We start from the raw sequence: 23943 nt of genomic DNA, 5'->3' as shown, positions 1-23943 counted from the left end.
GTAAATATATGCGTACTAAAAGATACAATATCAACATCAGGAGTACTTGTAGTAGTTCAAACTGAACTGACATGCAATCTATTTGGGCTTTGTAATACCATAACATGCCTGAGTACGCTAGCAGCGACCTCTATACGAAGTAATAATAAGTCAGGAGACTTCTCTTCGATAGTAAATTAGGTGAACCGCAAATCCAAGCTTTAGTGGAAGCTATTGGAGGATGTTAGTAATAATCTTTTATTTCGACAATACATCTACAGTTTACTATTTAAAACACTATACATTTTGTACTCTTGACGTATATGTTAAAGAGGAAGTACGACAACAAAGCTTAAAAGTAAGTAAGCCGGCGGGATCTCTTAATGACACAATCTGGAAGAACAAACACCTAAGACAAGATACAAAAGCAAGAATCTATAAAGCAGCAATTAGACCTATATTAAAGGTAGACTTCCGCACCAAGCGACCGAGACAGGAGACCGCGACAGGCGACAGATAGGCGAGGTCTCCCCACGACTGCTCTCAATGCAATTATATCAGGGTAGTTCTGCAGCCCGCGACCGAGACCAGCGACCAACTATCGTCTATCGCGACCTATCTGTCGCCTGTCGCGGTGTCCTGTCTCGGTCGCTTGGTCCGGAATTCTACCTTTAGATACACGGAGGAGACAAGACCTGACACATCTAAAACGAGACGACTACTAGAAACAACAAAGATGAAAATACTCCTACGAATATCAGGGAAAAGTTTGTTGGATAGGGAGAGAAGCGACAACATACGAAGATCATGCAATGTAGAAGACATAAATGGATGGGTGACAAAACGTAAACAGGAGTGGAACGAACACATTAGTAGAATGGCAGAGGATAGGATAGTACGAATAGCACGAGATAAGTCACCAAATGGACGAAGAAGTATTGGCAGACCAAGAAAAAGATGGTCCGATAACTTAAACAATTTAGGAGGCTAATATTGAATAAGAAACAGGCTTTAAAGCCTACATACAAGAAGGAAGAAGAAGAAGACGTATAGAAAAGACGATAAAGTGAAAATAGACGATTGCATTTCTTTTCAATTCGAACTCCACCCGCATATAATTATGTGCTATGTACACTTACAATTCGATTTCAGAGAAAGATTTGGAACAAGGGAAGCTTTGTTTTCAATGCTAACATTACTTCAACGATCATGGAAAGTACAGAAACCAATTTACGTCTGCTTTATAGATTTTGAAAAGGCGTTTGGTAGGGAAAGACGGCTTTAGATTTTATTTGATTTGGGGCCCACCACCATCGGCTGACCATGGTTTCTACCTTTCAGTGTCTTCAGAGTGGCTTGTGGTGTATCCCGAAGCGAACTAAATCCGGCTGTAGAACTATGTATATTAAAAAAATATTAAATGCGTACGGACGCGTTAGCGATGTCTATCTAGAAACAGAGAAAATTCTGGAGCCTATCTATCAGAGCGTTTGATCAGGGTTCAAAATAATGGGCTGTTTGAAAATCTAGAAATGATTGGAACAGACGATAAATGTCTGAGACTTCTACAACATCTATATTGGAATCAAGAAGCTTCTATTCTGGTAGACGGTAAAGAAACAGACAAAATTTGCATTCAAAGAGGTGTCAGACAGGGTTGTGTGTTATCCACAACTTTTTTTAACGTTAAAAGGAGCCTTGGAAGGGTAATGTGGAGTTGGGGGAGAAACTATTAATAACACATCATGGCTGAAAGTGTCGAAGATCTTCAATTTCTTATAGATCGAGTCACTAGAGAATGCTCCAATAATAGACTTGGCCTAAATGTAACAAAGACAAAGTTACTTGTGGTTACTAAACAAGACGTCGGCCATATGCAACTAATTGTCAGTAATGAACCGATACCTAACAAAAGTTAACCGTTTTAAATATCTAGGATGTTGGATAAACGAGACAGTAAATCCTGATTAAGAAATTAAAACTCGTATAGAAATTATTGCTTCTTCTTGATGTGCCTATCCGTGAGGAATGCTGAAGATCATCATGGCAATCTTCACTTTATCTGCAGCAACGCGGAAAAGCTGCACAGATGTTGTGTTGAACCAGGTTCTGAGGTTCTATAACCAGGATGTTCTTCTTCTTCCTGGATCTCGCTTTCCAAATATTTTTCCTTGCAGGATGGCTTGTAGGCGGGCATATCTGGATTCATTTCGCATAATGTTTCCAAAGTATTCCAACTTTCGAGATTTGACGAGATTTTTATTGCAAGACGAGAATTTATGAAACTTAGATCTATTCTGAGTAATTCTCAGCTGAACTTACAACTAAGAATCAAGTTCATAAAATGTTATGTGTATCCTGTATTACTATGTAGATGTGAAACATAGATCATTAAGGTTAATGAGGTTAATGATCAATACTATATTATTTATCTATGGTTAATGATTGACCTTCGTCAATGGACTGGCTTATCAGCAGGTGAATTGTTACCTGCCGCGAAAGATCGAGAACGATATCGGCAAATTGTCATGGAAGGGGTCTACCCTAAAATCCCGACAGACAAAATCCCGACAGGATAGAATCCCGACATGTTTGATAAGTTTCTTTTTAACATATAATTACATTTATTTCTTGTTTTTTGTTTATGGCCATCTGTTTTTGTATAGTCCAATAATATATTACCTATGTATAATCAAATCCTGAATTCAAGTTTACTTTCATATAATAGATATTATCTAGTCACTTACAACCTTCCATTTCAGTAAATATAGCTTTTATATTATAAAATAAAGTGTTTAAATAATTTTTTCTTTTAAAATACATAATAATTAGTACCCGTACTTTTATTAGTAAGTAATAATTTTTCAATTTCAATACTCTATAATATGATTTGGTATTGCATTTGAAAAGGAAACAATAAATATTCAAAATGTAGTGGTCGAAATTTTTTACATATGCGAGAATTGTTGCATGTCGGCATTTTGGCCTGTCGGGATTCTGGCTGTCGGGATTTTGGGCGCCACCGCATGGAAGCTACCTACACTTAAAATTTGGGCACGGTACTCAAAGAAGAAGAGCACTTACAATATACATCACTGATATATGAAGAGGACATATCTATGCTCCTAAGTTAGGTACGGCTTTTTAAGAAGAAGTTAAAAAATAAGGATATCCGGTAAATACTATTTGTTTATATTATATTACTTATTATTACCTAAATATTTTAGTTATTTCTGACTTACAATTATTTGTAGTGAAAGCCGGAAGAAAGAAGTCCAGAACTGTGAACACGAGGGTTCTAACCAGAGCTGAGAGGGCTGAAATGAAGCAGAAAAAGTATAGATACCTGTACCAAGTCCGTACTGCTCATGGTGATGTGATAAGTCAGGTAAGTTTGAGATATTAGGTACAGTGTCTACTTATATTACTACCATTTAATTTCTGGTTATCACAGTAATGACATTGTCACAGTAATATGCTTTCTTTCGTCCCAAGTTCGATATATTCTTTTCATACTTCTCTGTCTCTAGAGTCTAAATTTTGCTTGTTATGTGTTATTTAACTTTAACCTTATGTTACTTGAAAATTTCAAATTTAAGTCGTTTTTCTAATATGTCAGATCCATTTTGAGTGGTACACTCTCAACAATCTCAACAACATTTTCTCTGGAGACGACTTGACAAATTTAACAAAATGTTTTAGGGGGTAGAAGAGCAGGCATATGATCTAGTAATTTATGGTAAGAGAAAAAGATAGTTCTATCCAGCACACTCAAAAGAACATTAAATATCCTTAAAGGTGGTGCGACAGGGAAAAACTTTCTGTCAATCTTAGTAGTATGTTGTAGTCAATACTACTAGTCAGTTTCACAAGGAGACGGAACCTACATAACATCTGGATATCGGTTCTGTATACAGAAACTATCAAAGAGGGAAATGAGGTCAAATATCTAGGAGTAGTAATAATTTATGCGGCAAAATAAACAGTACATTAAAGATTTTTTTCGTGCCAGAGGCAGTGGATCTAGAAATTTGCCTTGGGAGGGGAAATTTGCTTTAGGGGGGAATTTCCAATGAAAAACCAACCAAAAGACATAAAAAAGATAAACTCAGATTACATAAAAGACATAAATAATAACTTATAGGCATTAAGTTCCCTTAATTTTCCTAACTAGCGTGTTTATTGGGTTGAATTTGTCTTTCTGTGGTTTCGGTTTCATGTAAGCTAATAGACTTTTATGTTTGAACAATTTTTTTTCTTTAATTTTGGACCTTGTTAGGGTGGACATTTCCTCATTTTCCCTCCCCGTAGATCCGCCACTGGCCAGAGGGCATCTTTAACATATGTTTTATTGGGAACGTGCGTCGTCGTTAATAATGTTTGCAAGGCTATATCATGTATTATAGATATATAAATAATCATAAACATTTCAATATTCATTTCAGTACTGTTTATTTTGCCGCATACTGTATAATAAGCGGCTTAAGTGAAACGCCCATAAGCTGAATAAGCTTCAACGACAAGCATTATAACGATTAAGCAATCATAACAGGAGTAATTTCGATTATCCTAACAGCCTTCATGGAGTCCTGCTCCACCTCTCTGTATAGGGAGGCAGATAAGATGCCAGGAAGCAGGGCAAAAGGATACAGGGATCACATCTGGGTAGATAATTAAAAATCACCCATAATTGGAAATAGTACCAGATGCAATTTAACCTAAATATAGTTTCTAAATGCCGTTTACCGTCCATTTTCCAGGAAGGGGCGAATGAGAATCAAATAAAATGAATCTCATAATGGCAGATTAATGCTGGTATTTTTGTTCAATTACCATTGGGCGCTCTTGCGTTTCTTAGCCAAAAGTGAATGATGGCTGATCGGCTGGATCAGCGCATTTTCTTCTGTTTTATTCTTTCGAATTTTCCTCTTTAAGTCCTTTCCATTCCTCTACATTTCTCGCTCTCTGTTTGACCTCTCTCGATCTCAGTCTAATAATTATTTCATGATCTCTTGTTACAGTATTCAGATGCCTGTCTAGTTATATTATTTTGGTCTTTCCTTAAAGTATGGCCAATCCATTTTCATTTCCTTCTTTTAATCGTGACTGTTATTTTCTCTTATTTTGTTCGTTTTCATAGTCTCTTCTGCTTCTTAGCTCAGGCAAGACTCGTTAGTCTCAGGCACTTGGCGTCCCCATAGTTTTACGTTTGTTATTTTATCCGACCAGTATATTTTAAGGATTTTTCTCAACGACTTATTTATTAAGGTTTGTAATTTTGGTAGTTGTTTCTTCCTGTCTCCAAGATTCTCCGTTATACAATAATATACTCTTAATACAGCTGTTAACAAAAATTTGCTGTGTTACAAATTTTCTTTAAGGAGTTATATGCATGTTGTGCCTTTACTATTGTACCTTTCCTATAACTGATCTACTGACGCCTGTTTTTCATGATTGATCCCAGATATGTAAATTTATCTACTTCCTCTATTTGTCTTCCATTTATTTCGATTTGAGATTATTGGTTGCTGTTTTTTAGAGTTTCGTTTCTTTGTACTTATCTTCAGTCCCATTACGTTGGATTGTTTTGCAAGCTTGTCGATCTTCTTTTGCATAATACCTGTTTTTTGTCGCTTACTTTCTTCATGATCCAATCCGTTATTATTAGGAATAATGTCGGGGACAGTACACATCATTCCTTGTTAAACTCCGCTTTGTATACCTTTATCTTCTACCATTTCTTCCGCATGTTCCACTCTGGCTCTATTTTCCTTGTAGAATACTCAGATCAGGTTAATGTATTTCATCGGTAGTCCATATAGTTTTAGAATCTTCCACATTTGTTCTCTGTGTATACCGTTAAGGTCATTTCAAAGTCAATAAACATAAAAAAACTAAGTTTTCAATCTAATAGCACATAAAACAACATCCAAAAATGTTATTCTACATCCTACCAGACCGAAAACAATGGGAACCTTCTCTGGTAACACCTCCGAGGCTTCTACAATTTGCAAGCCATAACAGATACTGAGACTTAGGAAGATGAGGGAATTTTACAATTTATAATTCACGTCCCATCTACTCAGCGCGGTAAAGTTCCAACGAGAATAATTCCCTTCGTACTCCAATCAGAGTAAACATGTAAATCAAAAATGAATAACCATATTAAATTTCAAAAAAATACCAAGTTTTTATTATATATTAAATTTCGTTGCAACACGAAACTATAGCCGCATCACTATTCCAGTTCAATGTGCCTCCTGATGAGAGACTAATACGTTTCGAAACCGGTAGAGGTGCTTGCTTGCTGCACTCTCTGATTGAACTGGAATAATGATGCGGCTGTAGTTTGATTTACATGTTTACTCTGATTGGAGTACGAAGGGAACCATTCTCGTTGAAACTTTACCGCGCTGAGCAGATGGGACGTGAATTATAAATTGTAAAATTCCCTCATCTTCCTTAGTCTCAGCATCCGTTATGGCTTGCAAATTGTAGAAGCCTCGGAGGTGTTACCAGAGAAGGTTCCCATTGCTTTCAGTCTGGTAGGATGTAGAGTAACATTTTTGGATGTTGTTTTATGTGCTATTAGATTGAAAACTTAGGTTTTTGCTAACAGTTGCCGCTAGGGCATCCCTGCCATTTCGTTCGTTGCAATCCGTGACTGCACACCGGGGTTTATCCTAGTTGGGTTAGAGAGAGCAGCATATGTGCCTCCTGATGAGAAACTAATAAGTTTCGAAACCGGTAGAGGTGCTTGCTGCACTCTCTGATTGAACTGGAATAATGATGCGGCTGTAGTTTCGTGTTGCAACGAAATTGAAAATGGTTATTCATTTTTGATCAATAAACATTATATTATTTTTTTGCCATTCACTAGTTTGTTCCAAGATAATCCTTGGAGTACAAATGTGGTCCATAGTGGAGCGTTTAGTGCCAAAGCCTGCTTGGTTGCTTCTATGGTTGGTTTTTAAACCAAGAGGGGTACACTAAAAAGACATATTCACACCCAAGAAAGTCACTAGAAAAATCATTAAATACATCTTCTTTTTTGGTTGATCATATCGGCCTTCGATGGTAATCCTAAAAATCTAAAAAATGGTAAAAACCTAAAAATTAAAGGAATAACGCAGAAAACACAAAAAATCGCCGATATAACTTAATTAACCTATGAAATGACAGTAGTGTCAAAATTGGATAACAGTGGAGTAAATTTATCTGCGGTTGGACCAATTACAAACAAGCATTACGGCGCGCTAAATTTGAACTACTCCTCCTGGTTTAAAAACAGACCATAGTCTAGCTTTGGCTTCAGTCTATGCAATCTCTCAGTCTATCTTGGACATTATTTTGGATGTGACACTTAGCTGTATTATTACTGGACCATTCTCGCATTTACTTAGATCGCCCTTTTTGGTATCTTAATGATTACACCCTCATTCCATTCCTTTGGGAGCTCCTCAGCGGTCCATATCTTGTTAAACAGTTTGTGTAGCTTACTGAACTTTGCGTCGGCCTTTATTAAATCTATCGGTAGGTTGTCACTTCCAGCAGCTTTGCCACTTTTTAATTGTTTCAGTATATTTTCTATTTTTTTCTTTAATTTCGCGTTGTTCCCGAATTAAAGGCAAGAATAATAGGAGGACCGGATAAACTTTACATGGATAAGATAGGAAGATTCGGTCTATTATCCTGAAGGGGGACAAAGCTTAGTATGTCTAGATTTTCTAGGCATAGTCTGTCTTTTTATGTAGCCCAAAGCTCTCCCCATTTCCTTTTAAGGATTCCATTTCTTCGCAACGATCTTTTATCCAGCTTTTCTTTCCGGTTTTAATTTTTGCTTTTATCTTACGTTGCACTAGTTTCCCCTACATACTTCAAATTCGTATTCTTCACTATGTATATTTGGTAAAAAAAATGACAGAAAATTGCCACCACTTACGTCTAATTGGTCATAGTTCAAAGGTGACGCTATATTTTGTTTCCAACCACAATGTGGAAGAAATGAACTAGTCAACTGACTTTAGAATATGACAGGTGTTAAATAAAGTTAACGGTATGGCAATCTTTTAACGCTTTTTTACTTTTTTCACTTTAACCATAAATAGCCAAAGTACTCACAGAAATCTACTTTTGTTGATATGAAATAGGTACTAAATATATTTATTGTTGTTTTAGAATTTTGTGCAGCAACTTCAAAAAAAGGATAACAGTGATAGTCAAGGTGAATGCAGCACACTGCAGTCCGATGCCACCCATCTCACAATACTACCAGACACTCAACTGGCAGCTTTGACGGAGAGCGAGGATGACAGTCAGACAGAAATAACCGCCCGACGATGAAAAAGATTTTCGCCACATATTTCCTTTCCATTTATCAGAAAATGCTTAGATCGTTTTTAAAGTATTTCAAGCTTTAAGACAATAAGTAAAGTGATGTTTTTGTTTCATGTACTAGGTGTTTCAAAATAATCGTTAACATGACTGAGTATACCCACAAAACAAAATGGTGTTTTGGAATAGTATGTACAAAGAGTCCAAAGTTGGGCGCCAAGATGATATCGAAAGTGAGCGACTTGATGAGAGATATAAACAAATACTTAAAAAGTTATTTAGAAATATATACTAAAAAAGATTTGACACGCTATATTCTGTAAGAATTACACAATTCTTTTGTTATTTTCGACAATTCTGCTTTATCAATAACAAAGAGACAAAACGATAACATTGTCAGGGTATCTGAATGCCTTATGGGTTTCAGTTTTGTACGTTATTTTATTAATACATGGCACTGTTTGGCTAGATTATTCTTCCCATTATCAGGGCCGGCGATAACGGGCCTGCCAGCGATCCACTGGAGAGAGAGAGAGAGAGAGAGAGAGTTTGTATTTCTTTCTAAAACCGAAGTTCCTTACAAGTACAAGAAGAATAATAAAATAACCGTCAACCTATGTAGCACATAAATATACGAGTAGATCAGTTTAAAAACTATCTATTAATCAGCATGAAAAGGAGAGTATTGGGCCATAATGTGGTTCCGATAATGACAATAAATGTGACAGAGTTAATGCATTAAAATTAAAGGTGGCCTGAATGAAGCCAGAAAGACCACAAATGGTCCTGTTAAAAACAAGTACATTGTATATTGAAGACCACAAATGAGACGATATAAGACGATTATATAAGTTGTATCTAATAGAAATTTTGAGATATAAAAGAGATATCAGCAGAATCGGTAGTGACTTTAGAAAAGTGCTAATGATAACGATTTCTTGCATTTGTTGTAGAACAAATTTCTGGGCCGAAATTTATAAAATTTGTATTAATGAGGTAATCAATTCTGAATAGTCTTTTTTCTGGAGCTATCCTTTTACCAGTGGTTTAAAATAGTTCTAGCGTGGTGCGTGTTTTGCAGTATACCTTTGTTATATAACAGATTATCAAGATTTGACATTAGATAGAGATGTGAGATTTTTAAGATAAAAAATAGAGGATGTTTAAGTCAAGAAAAGCAGTAAAACATAACCTAAATAAAACTTTGTTTATGTTAAGTATATCAAACGCCAATTATAGTTAAGTTTGGTTGCGCAGATTTTAAATTTTGCACAATGGAACAGTGACGGACGCAATAATATCAGATAAAAAAGGCTGACTAACACTTAGTGGCACTTAGTAGTAACGAACATTCGCTGATACGCTACTGAATGAATGCCGAACTTCCATTCGTTTAACAGATAGGAGAAGTCAGGTAACCGGAGCAGAAAATAAATCATTTTGTGAAGTCGTTAGCTAGAAATAGCCCTAATTTACTTTATTATAAGGTTCTTTATATATAGTTTTACAACTCTTACCCAAAAATGTCGAGACCAACAAATAGATCTTTTCATCGCATTTATAGACTATGAGAAAGCTTTCGACAAAGTTAAACGTAATATTCTCATGAAATATCTAAACTGAAAAGGACTCTACAAAAATGATATAACATACTGAAAAATCTCTATTGGAACAAATAGGCTGTGGTAACATTAGATGGAAATAGCACGGATGTGCAACAGATAAATAGAGGAGTGAGACAGGGCTATGTACTTTCACCATTACTATTTAATATATACTCCGAACAGTTATTTACACAAGCACTTGAAAACTCTACTGAAGAGATCAAGATAAATGGTGAAAATATAAATAGCATTCGTGATGCCGACGATACAGTCATTACCGCTGAAAGTGAAAAAGACCTGCAGACGCTACTAAACACAATTTGTGATACTGGGGAACAGTTTAGTTTAACAATAAATATAAAAAAACAAAAACCATGGTTATCAGTAAAAGGGGTAAAGTGATAACAAGGATCCAGATAAAAATGAAGATATTGAACAAGTGGACAAAATGAAATACCTACCCTAAATCCGAAATCAAAAATTCGATCAAGAATAGACCAATCAAGAGCAGCAATTTTGAAGATGAGGATATTTCTGAGTAACCAAAGTCTCAATCTGCAAATCCGATATCGGATGGTAAAATGTTATATCCACTCTATTCTTCTTTACGGTGCCGATGGACTGTTAATGTTGACTTAATGAGAAAGCTGGAAGATTTTGAGATGTGGCTTTTTAGGAGATTTTGAAAATATCACGGACCGATCATATTAGGAACGAAATGATGTTGCACAGAATGGGAAGAAACAGAGAACGTTGGCCACCATTAAAAGGAGAAAAACAGCTAATTTGGGGCACATATTTTGTAACGCGGTTGTTGCGTTGTTGCTCCAGGTAACTAAATCAGTCGAAGAAAAGAGTTCGCTTTTTTTAAGACATTTTTATTTGGAATCAAAACATACAGCAGATAAGATAATTAGCCTTAATTACTCGTTAATTTCGTTAATAAAATATATTTATAATCTACGCATCGAGCTTTCTGTTCGGGCCGATGTGACGATATTTTGTACATGAATAAATGATTTTGACGATCGCGTGAAATAGGAACTGCTTTTATTAATACGACATAAATGTATAAGGAAAGGGAAGAAAGGGAATCTCGCTCAGCTCGCCAGATGAAAAGACATATTAGGGATATACGATCACCGCTCGTATAAGGATAGATAAAAGGATAGGTAAGAGGAAAACTGTCGGATTCGCTCAGCTCGCCAAAACGACAGCGGAGAATGGTCGGGAACTACTACCTACATAAACTCACCTCTTATACCTCGCTGTTGTTTATTATTCTTCGATCAACGCTCCAAGAATAATAAATCAACTAGGGGTTCGATCCGACTTTTATATCGTCCAAGACGGTACAAAAACACGTTTTACTTAATTCATTGGCGTACTCTTGACGATAAAATTATCTCATCGTCACAATTTAGAAACGATATGTACGAGTTATTACATCTGATTATGAAACGTAAATTCGAAGGAAAAAGGGGCCCTGGCTGAAAAACGTTCGCGACTAGACCGGATTAAACACATAGACACTTTTAAGGAAAGCAGATGATAACGACGAATTTGCAAGGGTTATAGCCAACCTTAAGGTTCTTGAACTCCTATATGGAGCATAGAGATTCACTGAAAACGCGGTATCGAGTTCTACTTTATTTTAAGACTCTTTTATTCCTCATTCGCATTCTCATTTAATAAAAGTTGCGTTGGGCAAGTTAGAGTATAAGGATGGCATTATCGTTTTGTCTCGTTGTACTTAGTTTGGCTTCAAAAGTATTTTGTTTTATATTAAGACAATAATATGGATAATCTTGTCTAAATTTTATAAGATATTACGCGGGATACTTAGGTTAGGTTGTGGATAAGATATTAAAGTCAAACAGAGTACTTTTCTATAGCTTTTCAAAAGCTACAAAGTCGAACATTTCATTTCAGCAGATCTGCTTAAAGTTTCGAATCTAAAATATAATTTACTAAATAATTGAATATTAGAAATCATTTGTTATAATTTTGAGTGAGAACAATCTCTATTCTTACCATAACTTTTTTTACACTGACATTAGTTATTTTCTACAATTATACCAACTGATCTGCCGCAAGAGATAACAGTAGGTACAATAACTGGCGAAAATAACTCACGATAATCAGAAAACGCAGGATTGCAATAATTTTGAAAGTTTGTTGTTTTGTGGGCTGTCAGTTCTTTATCGCAGGAATTTTCAAAAACGTATTCCTCCTACTCTATAGTTACAGATAACAGGTTGATCTTATAGTTGTAATGTCAATACTGATATTATATTTTTTATTATATTGAAGTAAAATTATATTATGACTTATTTATTTTTATTTTATGAGGCAAATTAAAATATTGTAAAGACTGATATGTTTTTTAGACGCTTATGACAACTGAAATGTGTAACATTTATTAATTAAGAGCTGAGCGCTTTCGGCTTATCTTCAGAGCTATGGTCAAATGTTTTTAAAATGTTTTAAGTACCACTACAAGGAGAGGCATCTCCTTGTTGGTAACTATTGACAAAAAATTCGTTATGCAGTTTTTAGCAAAACTTGTTTGGATGTTGAATTGTTATATTTGAGAATTGTTAAAGGTTAAAAAGACACATTAAAATTTTTGATCATGGTAGGTAGAACTCAGTTGCCTCTACTTAAGATGATGAGTTCTTGAACCTTACCATAGTCAAAAATTTTAATGTGTCTTTGTGAAAGTCCCATGTGCTGTTCTTGATGTATTTTAAGTTTTCACAATTTTCAAATATATAGTTCTTCCACTATAACTTTTCTCATGCGTCACGATTCATTTTCAAACAAATTAAGTCAAAACATAAAGTGAAACGAACGTCGATGTGTATACAGGGTACCAGGGAAGCACTAGTTGCAACCCAAGTGCTAGCTCAGAACTGCTACGATCAAAGGAAAGATGTAATGATGTGCTTTATAGATTATGAAAAAGCCTTCGATCGAGTACAACATCATAAATTCGTACATATACTAAAACAAAGCAACTAAGATGGTTTGGTCACGTACAACGTATGGAAGAAGACAGATTACCCAAGCAAGTGCTACGATGGGCACCAAAAGGACGGCGGAAAAGAGGAAGACCTAGGAAAAGCTGGATAGAAGGAATCCGTAGGGAAATCAGAGAAAGAGGCTTGAACGAAGACATGTGCTACGATCGAGAGCAATGGCGATTGGGAATCGGAAGACGTTGTAGAACGTTATGAACCGATTATATATATATATATATATATATATATATATATATATATATATATATATATACTAAAACAACTCGACATAGATCAAAAAGACATTCGCTGCATAGAAGCTCTTTACTGGAATCAAACAGCTGTCGTCAAGGTGGATAATGAAACAACGCAAGCTCAAAAAATTCTCAGAGGTGTAAGACAGGGATGCATTATCTCTCCACTACTGTTCAATCTATATTCAGAAAGTATCTTCCAGGAAGCTCTTGAGATATGCGAAAGCGGCATCAAAGTAAATGGTACCTGGGTCAATACTATATGATATGCGGATGATTCGGTCTTAATAGCAGACAATATAGAAGACCTCCAAAACCTTCTTAATAAAATTGAAGAACATAGCGAGAACATGGGACTTAGCATCAATATAAAAAAGACGAAGTTCCTTATAATTGCTACTGAGTATTGAAATTATTTAATGCTAAGGCGTGGATTAGGAAGAAACTTCAAATTTTGACTTGTATACAAGTGCAATAGTAAGCAAATTAGTAGGTACCTTTCCAAATGACGGGACTTCTATGAAGATGGCTTTGTAAGCTGAAAGCGCTCAGTTATGAATTAATAAATTTTACACACTTCAAAATTACTTTTCTTTTCCTAGTCATTCAAATTAAAATATATTAAAATTTTAAAATGCTAAAAACATGTTTAAACAAACAAAAAATTGCAAATTAAAAACTCAATGTCAACTGGAGTTGCCAAAGCCCTACTTCATATACATTAAAGAAATTCTGTAATTCGTTAACAATCGGATAAATATGACTTCTTTGTCATGATACTTTGTGTTCAAGAAAAATGTTAGTTTGCTGATTTATTTTCTACAATTAGTATATTGTTACTAATACACTTCCAGATAACGATATACCTTCTATTTAGAGCAACCATTTAAATAACTTGTTAACAGCACCTAATAGATTCAAATAGCAGTTTGCTTAAATTTACAGTTCCACGTAAAAATATCAATAACATGGATAAGTTTTTGAAAATATCCTTAACGTTGGGGTGTATTAGCGATGGCTTAAGTATTGGCATACACTAAATTACAATAAATGGTTTATAAGTGATACATTAGTTCTGGATCTGTGATAACAGAAACCGTTGAAACAAACCTATTAATAAACATGAATTTCATTTTTCTGTACAAGCAGATTTATTGTACATACATATGCATTCTCCATGCAGTTGACACGTGGATCCTTAAAACAGCAACCGTAAATAAATTGGAGGTCTTTGAAAAGTGGATCTACCGGAGAATCCCCAAAATTTCGCATACCTCAAACTTTTCAACACAGTCAAAGTTAGAAAAACATCATAACTAGGCTTATGTAAATACTGACAAATAGTAAGTACCAATATGCTCAACTTATAGTGAAAGGAAATATCGAGGGAAGGAGAGGACTAGGAAGAAAAAAACTATCTTGGCTCAGAAACATCCGACAATGGACACGGCTAAATTTTGAACAGCTAATAAGAACAGCTGAAGATAGAGAAGAGTTTGCAATTGTAGTAGCCAACCTCCATTGAGAAGAGGGTACTTTAAGAAGAAGTACATGCAGGTCATGTTCAAGATATTATAGATTATGGCAGTTAAAGAATTAAGAAACTTCTGTATTTGTACTGCTATTATTATTATTATGGGTCAATAGTTGTTATCTCCTCCAAATTCAAATTAAAGAACATCACATGATAAATATATCAACATTGCTTTTGTTAAGATTGTTACCATTGTGAAACATATTGAATATAGCTAAATACTTAACTCTTCGCTTAGATACCCCTCTTATATCCACAGGATGTGACAAAAATGTATTTAAAATATTTTCCTTGCAAAAAATACATTCCAAAATAAGCATTTTTTGCCGTTTCCTTGTCACAGTCTGTAAATATACTGCCAAAAAATTGTAACAAATACCTGATAGTAAATCAAACTATTATATACGGATATGTGTAGACTATTTATTAAAAAAAGCCGTAGAACGTTCAGTATCCACCAAATAATCACTAAACAAGGAGTAAAAATCTTTACAATCGTGTAGTAAAAACTTTCGAAATAGCTGTCTTCTTCAGCAGAGGCCACCGCACACATCTTATGGAAAATATAATGTATCTCAAATGCAATAAAATTTACATGAATAATAAATTCGCCTCGAAATTACAATAATTTCATATCATTGCGCCAACTCTGAATTTTGATTAACAACGGCGTAAATTGATATTAATAAATCTAAAATCAAATGGGTAGGTACGTGAGTTATAGAGAGAAAATAGATTTTGTGAATCGCCGGTACATAAATCTTTCTGCAGGTATTAAGGCAGAGGCTTACTCTTATCTTATAGATTATAAAGTAGGTATAATTTGGTCAGTCGTACCTAAGTATATAGTTTCTCCAATCGACTTAGCTTACGCTGGATTAAGCCGTTTTCAATAGCCACTGTAATAGTATTTATGAATGACAGTTTTATAGTCTTCAAAAATGTGATTTCCATAATTTTAAATTACAAATTACGCTGTTATTAACCAAAATTCGGAGTTTGCGTAATGATATGAAATGATTGTAATTTCGAGACTAGTATATTCATGTAAATGTCATTGCATTTGAGTGACATTATATTTTCCATAAGATGTGTGCGGTGTCCTTTCATTAGTTCTTAAATGGTCAGATTTCACACTTTTTCAAATAAGTTTTAAATTACTTAAAGCATTCTACCTTGACGGCTGCGTAGGTTAAAACTAGTTTAATCTGTTTTGAATTGAAAAAGACTGTATGACTTGTACACACTTCTAAGTAGGTCAAACCGGCAAACAGGTGTATGTTGCCAAAGAAATTGATAGTGTGTAAAAATTTTTTTATTAATCAGCTAAGTAGTTTCAATACATTACGTGCCATCATCAGAGCTTCGTCCTATTATAAATCCTAGAAGGAACCCCTTAAAATTAATAAATTCACATTTAAATTCTTTCTATTTTAAAAAAGACAACATAGCTGCGTCAAACCATTGTGAGTTCACGTGAACTTTTTGAAGTTATACTTCTTTACGATTGAGAGTGAAATTTTGTAATTCTGGGCGCATGCGCACACAGACAGTATGTAGTTCGTTGCTAATCTTTCAAGTTATGTATGTATCAGCGCAAATAAGTCATTAAAAAAATATATTAGTGTTTTTAGTAAATGTATTATTTATAATAATTTTTGTGTCTTTGGGTTTGTCTTCCTCATTTTTATACTTCACTTGATCTATTTGTCACCGTGATGTGTAATTATATCCGAGACGTCACGTAGACGGAGCTTGATAGCTTGGTTGGTAGAGCATTGGACCAGAGATCGAGAGGTCCCGGGTATAAATCCCGGACGATTCATATTCTTTTTTTTTTATTTTTGGTATTGTTTTAATAAAAAATTTTTGAAAGTGGTAGGTAAGAAAGTTAGTTTAATATTTAAATAAAATACAAATAAACTGTTAAGTATATTTATTTCGTTGAAATTATATAATAGAAGTATAACTTCTTACGTGCGTACAAAGTACACACACATTCTTTTTTTAAAATAGAAAGAATTTAGATGTGAATTTGTTAATTTTAAGGGGTTTTTATACCCGAGATCTGTGGCTTTGCCCAGTATCTATGTTTTTTAATGTGTTGTTTGGTAATTGCTCTTCTATGAAGGATTTATAATAGGACGAAGCTCTGATGATGGCACGTAATGTGTTGAAAGTACTTAGCTGATTAATAAAAAGAAATTTTACACACTATCAATTTTTTTGAGAACATACACCTGTTTGCCGGTTTGACCTAATCTGGTTTGCCCTAAATAGTCAAAACTTTGTTAAGGCTGGAAGAAGTAGATATATTTATCATCTAAGTCTTATTAAAATTTCATATTACAGTAGAACCCCGTAAATCCGAACCCCGCGAATCCGAACTTTCGGCAAATCCGAACCAATGGAAAGTGAAAAAAATTTAAAAATTCAAGACAAAAACTTAAAAACACGTTTATTATACAGAGTAAAGCCAGAAAATTGGACAATGTAGGATTACTAGGGCTTTGACATTTAAAATTTCTTAAAAATAAATATTATACTTTAATATGTAGGTTTATAAAGTGTTTATAAAGGTTAAACACAAACTTACTTTGGTTCTCTCGTAGTCAACTTGAGTCCAAAAATATTGTCCACACTCTTGCGAGAACGTTTGGCTACACAAAATCACAATGAAAGCTTTTAACTACTAGTTAAGGCTAACTTTCGGATAATCCGAACTTTTCGGAATCCGAACAGGCTCTCCCCCCAATTAGTTCGGATTTGCGGGGTTCTACTGTATATCAGGTTTCACCTAATTTGTATCATTCTTATTTTTTTTTAATTCCACATCTCACTGGATCTGACTATTATTGACGTTTGCGATACTATGAGTCAATGAGACACAGTTTTGATGATTTTTCGATTAATTTAAAATAAAGTGTATAAACTAGCATCAACTCTCTGTGAAATTGTAATAGTACGTATTCAATAGCAGCAGTTTAATAATAATGAAAACAGCAACTTTTAGAAAATTGTTGATAAATAATGGCATAGGTCAGTATTCTTCTTCCAGTGCCTATCCTCCACTCTATGAAGATTTGTGTCATCTTGGTGCAGATAACTTTATTGACCGCTGATCTGAATAGAATATTAGAAGTAAATCTACTGTTTAAGATTCTTAAACCACGAATTCTTCGAAATCGAATCCTCGATATTTTCCGATTAATACTATACTGATGTGGTAGTACTTTACTTTAATGAGATTATTTGGTGGTTCTGAGATTTTTGAACGGCCGAGAAGATCAAAGATCTATAAACGTTCGAATATTAAAAATCTTTTAACTTGAACCAAAGGTTAGAAATGAATTATGAATTCATTATTATTTTGTTGAAATATTTTTTTATTATATAGCACAAGAAATTAAAATTTGCTCATAACTAAACAGTGTTTTATTTATTGTTCTTTTATACGCAATGGATGGAAAATGCATCTGGAATTGTTTTCAGAAAATGGATGGAAAGGATCATCTTCGAAATGATGGGTGGTTAAAATTTGTTCAATATAGCAAAAAAATAATTACTAAAACTAGACAGTTGGGACTGAGATCAGTGAAACGAGTCCTCTTTACTTACCCTGTAGCTCTGCAACCCGTAGTGGGTTGCAGACTGAGTTTACTATCTTATTCCAAAGGTCTTTAATCTCTAAGCTCATGGTATTGAGATCTTTAGCGATGTTGTCGCTACATCTGGTGCATGGTGATCCTGGTGGTCTTCTTCCTTCTGGGTCAGACCAGACCACCAGACCTGCAGTTAACCTCTGCGCCTTGTGCTCTCTTGCAGTGTCAGGTTGCTTGTATAGTTCCTTAAGTTCTATATTTGTTCTTATCCTGTGTCTTTGTATGCCTTTATCAGTTAGTGGGCCATATATTTTTCTTAACACTTTCCGTTTGATGTACCGTAATTTATCTTCTGCATATTTATCTTCTGTAAATAAGAAATATAGCTGAGATAATTCTGAATAAAAATATTTATTAGCACTTTTTGTGTAGAATGAATCGTTCTCTCAGAAACCACGCTTGTAGTAACCGACGATTTTGAAAGTCTATTACTCACGCGAGATTAATTTTTTAATCAACATTGGTATCACCTCGACGTTGGAAATTCGATATATTTTGATCAGACTATTCCATCGACAAAAATCAAAATGTTGCGCAATTTTTGCCATTTTTTGCGATTCTCATGAGCTCAATAAAATTTATCACTTCCACTGACCGGTAGGTGAGGAATTCGCATCTTTAGGGCCTCATCTTCAAAACCTTTAACATGAAATTTCGACTTTGAATTTTGGCGACAAATGTGAGGCATTTTAAATATGGCTAAAAAACGAATTTAAACTTTCACATTACTGACGATCTAAAACATTGAAAACTGCTTCTTTTCGATTGGACAAGTACCTATGTTTTTCGAAACTGCACATCCTCAGCTACAAATTTTAACTAAGTCTATCAACTTCGTGGAAGCATATCCCGTGATGTGAGATCGTTTGTAATGTGAAAGTTTAAATTAAGCGCTTCCTATGCTTCTATCTCAAATGCCTCATATTTGTTGTCAAAAACGCCAAAACCTAAAATCGAAATTTCATTATATAGGTTTTGAAGATTATGCTCTCATCATCATTCTCTTTGTTGTCAATGTTATATGTTCATATCAATGTTAATCCTCTTTACCAACATGTCCTGTCTTATCGTCTCCCCCCAGGTCTTCTTTGGTCTTCCTCTCCTACTCCTTCCAGGAATCTGCACCAGGAATAACACAGCTATTCTTTGTATTGGGTGATTAACGTCTCAACGTTGAACATGACCAAACCGTCTTAACCTATCGAGGGTGAAAGTTCCCAACCTCCTATGTCAATTTTTGGATATTTTGTTCTGTTACCCTTAAATTAAAGAGAAATATGTATTTTTACTGTTTACAAGATCCAATGTCGTTATTTTATATATGGATATCTAGAAGCCAATTAATGAAATGACGACATTGGAGCTTGTAAACAGTAAACTTATACAGCCTCTTTAATTTAGGGTAACAAAACAAAATAGTTAAACATTGACATAGCAGGTTTCTTTTTCACTGCCCAACATTCAGTTCCGTACATCATAGCCGGTCTTATTGCTATTTTATAGAATTTTCCCTTCAGCTTCATTGGAATTTTTCTGTCACACAACACACATCACTCGCTTCGTACCACTTCATCCATCCAGCCCTAATTCTACTGCATGCTCCATATATTTCTCCATTACTCTGTTATACCGATCCTAGGTACTTAAAATCTGTTTTGAAGTTTATGCTCTAACATTGAAAATTCCCTAGTGAAGTATTAATGAAAGTGATCAATTTTATTGCTCTCGCGAGAATCGTAAAAGTTGGCAAAATTGACGAAAGCTATACTCGTCACCTTTAAAACTCATTTTGCTTTTTGTCAATAAGACACTCTGATCAAAAGATATCGAATTTTTACCGTCCCGTTGATACAAATTTTATCTGAAAAATTTATTTCGCAAGCGTAACTGACATTCAAAATCGCTGATCGCTTCAAACTTTGTTTCTGAGAGAAAGGTTCATTTAACGCAAAAAGTTCTAGTAAAAATTTTTGTTCAAAATTATCTTGGCTACATTACTCGTTTGAAACATTTTTTTTGACGTACAGATTCTTAGTAGCAAATTGATGTTTTGTTTTCCGTTTCCCTTTCCTACTAATGATTGTTTTTTAACCAAGAGGAGTGATTCAAATTTACCGAGCCGTAATGCTTGTTTCTAATTGGTCCAACCGCAGGCAAGTTTACTCCCCTGTTATTAAATTTTGACACTAATGACATTTATGAAATTTTGGCACTTCTGTCATTTTATTGGTTAATTAGGTATATTGGCGATTTTTTGTGTTTTCTGCATTATTCATCCTTTAATTTTTAGATTTTAATCTACTTTTATATAAAAACAGTTGTTTTTAGAAGTATTTAGCGATGTGTTAGTATAATATAATATGTATGGATTATCATCCAAAGCTGATATTATGATCAACGAAAAAAGAAGATAAATTTGGTCATTTTTCTAGTAACTTTCTTGGGTGTGAATCTGTCTTTTTAGTTTACTCCTCTTGGTTAAAAAATCAACATTAGGGTGTAATAGCACACTTTTTATAGCGTATGTCATGTGTAGGTAACTAGAATAATAAAACACTGCTATTTTTTTAATAGAAATTAACGAAGCGTGAATGTATATGAAATGTCTAGTTGATGAGTTGGGGCTCCCGATGAAGTGGCCGTATATGAGTTGGATGTATAGGACATGTCTTTGGCTGAATTGGATTCGATGAGTTGCGCCGCACCAATGCTGTGATGTTACGTAGTCCAATAAAGATTACTGTAAAATCTGTGGTTTTAATAAGAATTCAGAAACATGTGATTTTGTGTTGCTGTCAAGTGTAAGTATTGTATTATATTATAAATTGCATTTTATTTTCTACTGTTATAATGATTATCTATGACAATATTTAAAATGACTTACAGAGTGAGTTTTATGTATGGAACGTCTCAATTATCTCAAAAACGACTTGCACGGTTTTTATAGATTTTGGTGGATAAGCGTCTTCAAATGCACCGATACTATAGTGGTACTAACATTGTTGTCAGATCTTTCGTTTTTCTGGAAATCTAATGAACTTTCGTATTTCAATTGAAACACCCTGTATATTTTTGCGTTTTGAAGTCCTTATCTATTTCCGGACTTATCTTGAACGTATGTTTTTCACCCCCGAGAAGGGATGGCTTTCGCCCCCCAAGTAAAAAGAATCCTGGGTTCAAGTCCAATAATGAAGTAGAGAGTAAAGACGTCTGCACAATTGCCCGGGAACGGGAACGGAAACAGGAAAAAAGTTAATTTCTACGTAAATCAATGTTTAGATGCACAATAACTGAGAACGAGAAGCTGTCCGGTAACGAGAACGGGAAAGTTGCCCGTGTCACAGAATTACTAACTACACAAGCGAAACTCAGGCAGAAAATGGTGACATAATTTTCATGCTCATGCGTCACATAAGTGGTGCAACCTCACTTTTGCCACTGTCAGTGACAGTTGTTCATAGTTAAATTTTATATTTATATATGTTTTATTTTATATTTTATTTATATTTTATAGTTAAATTTTTTATTTCATATTTAATTAATAACTACTTGTCAAAATATCACATCATTTGTAATGGTCTATTCCTTAGAACATCAAGTTCTATTCTATAAGTGGTGCACAAGGTGAAATATTTCGGTCCTTGTACATATGTGAGAGTATGAATATACTCTCAGAGGGTATGATTGTGGACTGTAGTTAGGATTGCTAGTTTACTGGTTTAAGTGGGAGTATAAAGGTTTTATACAGACAATATTGATATGTAGATAAAGAGTCTTACCAAGTTGTGAAGCCTTGTTGAACACTAGAGCCGGTCACACACACGAGTCGACTGTTCTCGTTCCACGTGCCACGCGTTTTTACTGCTGCGAAATCGTGTATGGCGTCACTCCCGAATTAACTGTTCGTGCACGACTTTTGATTGTTCGTTTCAGCCCAAAAGAATGGCTGTACCGTTGACCGTTGAAAAGAGATGAGCGGTACCCAAGTTGACCCTTCGAAAGGTCGTAGAGAAAAAAGGTTGCACCCTCGTGGCGAGTGGTACGTGTTGACCGTTCGACCGGCTGATGAGAAAGAGGTCATTTTTGTATTCACAATTTCGCAAGTGTCCAAATATTGTCTATTGGAAGGGATGGAATTAGTAGGGGATGAACTAGTACTATTGAACAGGGTTGGCTCTGTAATTATTTAAAGTTACGGGTTGTAATTGCAGATTTAATGCAGTAAAAAATATAAGAATATTTTTTGCATGTGAAAATTGAGCAGTCCCAACAAAATCAATGGAAACGCCAGTCAGATTCGCTTCCGTGTAGTTAGTTATTATGTGCCCATGTTTCAACTTTCTCGTTCCCGTTGTATTCCTCGAACCAATCAGAAAATGCCCAATAAAAATTTGTTAACAGTGTGAGTGACTAAGTTTTAGTGACAATTTTTATATATTTTACATTAAAATGAATGATGAACTATCGATTTCTTTATTGGAAAAAATGTCCTCATCCGTATGATCGATGCAGATCATAGTGTATGATAGATACATAATAAGAAGAATATAAATATTTGAATGATATGCTTTTTATATGTATGCTGACAAACCTTCTTTGTGATTGCACACATATTGTGTAAATTAGTTGCAAGATCATAAAAAACGAAAATATTAAAAGCTCGTCGTCAAATAAATCCATATTTTCAGAGTTACCAGACATCATTTTTTAATAAAATTACAAAATGATCGTTCCACACAATTTATTTTGAGAAGAAAAATAATTACCAGCACAATAAGTGAGAGTGACATAAAACAGCTGTTTACCATTTAATTGTGAATCTGCTGATGCTTTCAGTTTCCGTTTTTGTTCCCGTTTCTGTTCTCGTTCCCGTTCCCGGTCAATTGTGCAGCCGCCTTAAGAGGAACCTTACTCCTCCAAAGGTATAGGATCCTCCAAAACGGTCATTCAGGTACTGAGCTATTAGATTTAATGCAGAGTTTTCTTGAAGATTCACATACGCCCTCACGCATAACAGCACATATACATGATGTAGGTCATTCTTCAGTATTGCGTGTATTACATAAGAATTCATTTAAACCCTTCAAAATAAAGTTGTTAATGAGACTGAGATAATGCAAGAATTAAATGAAGACGACTTCAACCGTAGATTACAGTTCAGTAAAGTATGTAATGATAAATGCCAAAATTTAAAGTATGAATAAAATGACATCACAAAAAACAATACAAGAAAAAGAATGTGTGTGTACTTTGTACGCACGTAAGAAGTTATACTTCAATTATATGATTTCAACGAAATCAATATAACAGTTTATTTATATTTTATTTAAATATTAAACTAATTTTAATACTTACTACTTTCCAAAAATTTTTATTAAAACAATACGAAAAATAAAAAAATAAAACACACGCAAACACATTGAAAAATGAAACCAAAAAAATTATTTCTGAACAATTGTTGAGAAAATTTTAACTAAACACGTATTTTCTGAAAAAAAAAATATAATAAATATACTTACAATCATAAAATTTATAAAAAAAAATAAAAATTTG

At 34.4% G+C, this 23943-nt stretch overlaps 2 protein-coding genes across 2 annotated transcripts in view; both read left to right on the top strand.

The window, feature by feature from the left end:
• Positions 1 to 18156, top strand: part of LOC114326389 (transmembrane protein 198) — a 270298-nt gene extending 252142 nt beyond the window's left edge. Inside the window, exons 7-8 of the mRNA XM_028274749.2 lie at positions 3234 to 3367; positions 8158 to 18156. Of these exons, the coding sequence (XP_028130550.1) occupies positions 3234 to 3367; positions 8158 to 8322 (299 nt within the window). The 3' untranslated portion in view covers positions 8323 to 18156. The remainder of the gene's footprint in view (positions 1 to 3233; positions 3368 to 8157) is intronic.
• Positions 18157 to 21107: 2951 nt separating this feature from the next.
• LOC114326388 (uncharacterized) overlaps positions 21108 to 23943 on the top strand; it is a 35046-nt gene continuing 32210 nt past the window's right edge. Inside the window, exon 1 of the mRNA XM_028274748.2 lies at positions 21108 to 21191. The gene's annotated coding sequence lies outside the window, so the exon portion shown is untranslated. The remainder of the gene's footprint in view (positions 21192 to 23943) is intronic.

The sequence above is a fragment of the Diabrotica virgifera genome, chromosome 2 (genome assembly GCF_917563875.1).
Source record: "Diabrotica virgifera virgifera chromosome 2, PGI_DIABVI_V3a".
Taxonomy (NCBI): Eukaryota; Metazoa; Arthropoda; class Insecta; order Coleoptera; family Chrysomelidae; genus Diabrotica; species Diabrotica virgifera.
The sequence above is the reverse complement of the archived record's forward strand: the minus strand, read 5'-3'. Positions and strand labels throughout refer to the sequence as shown.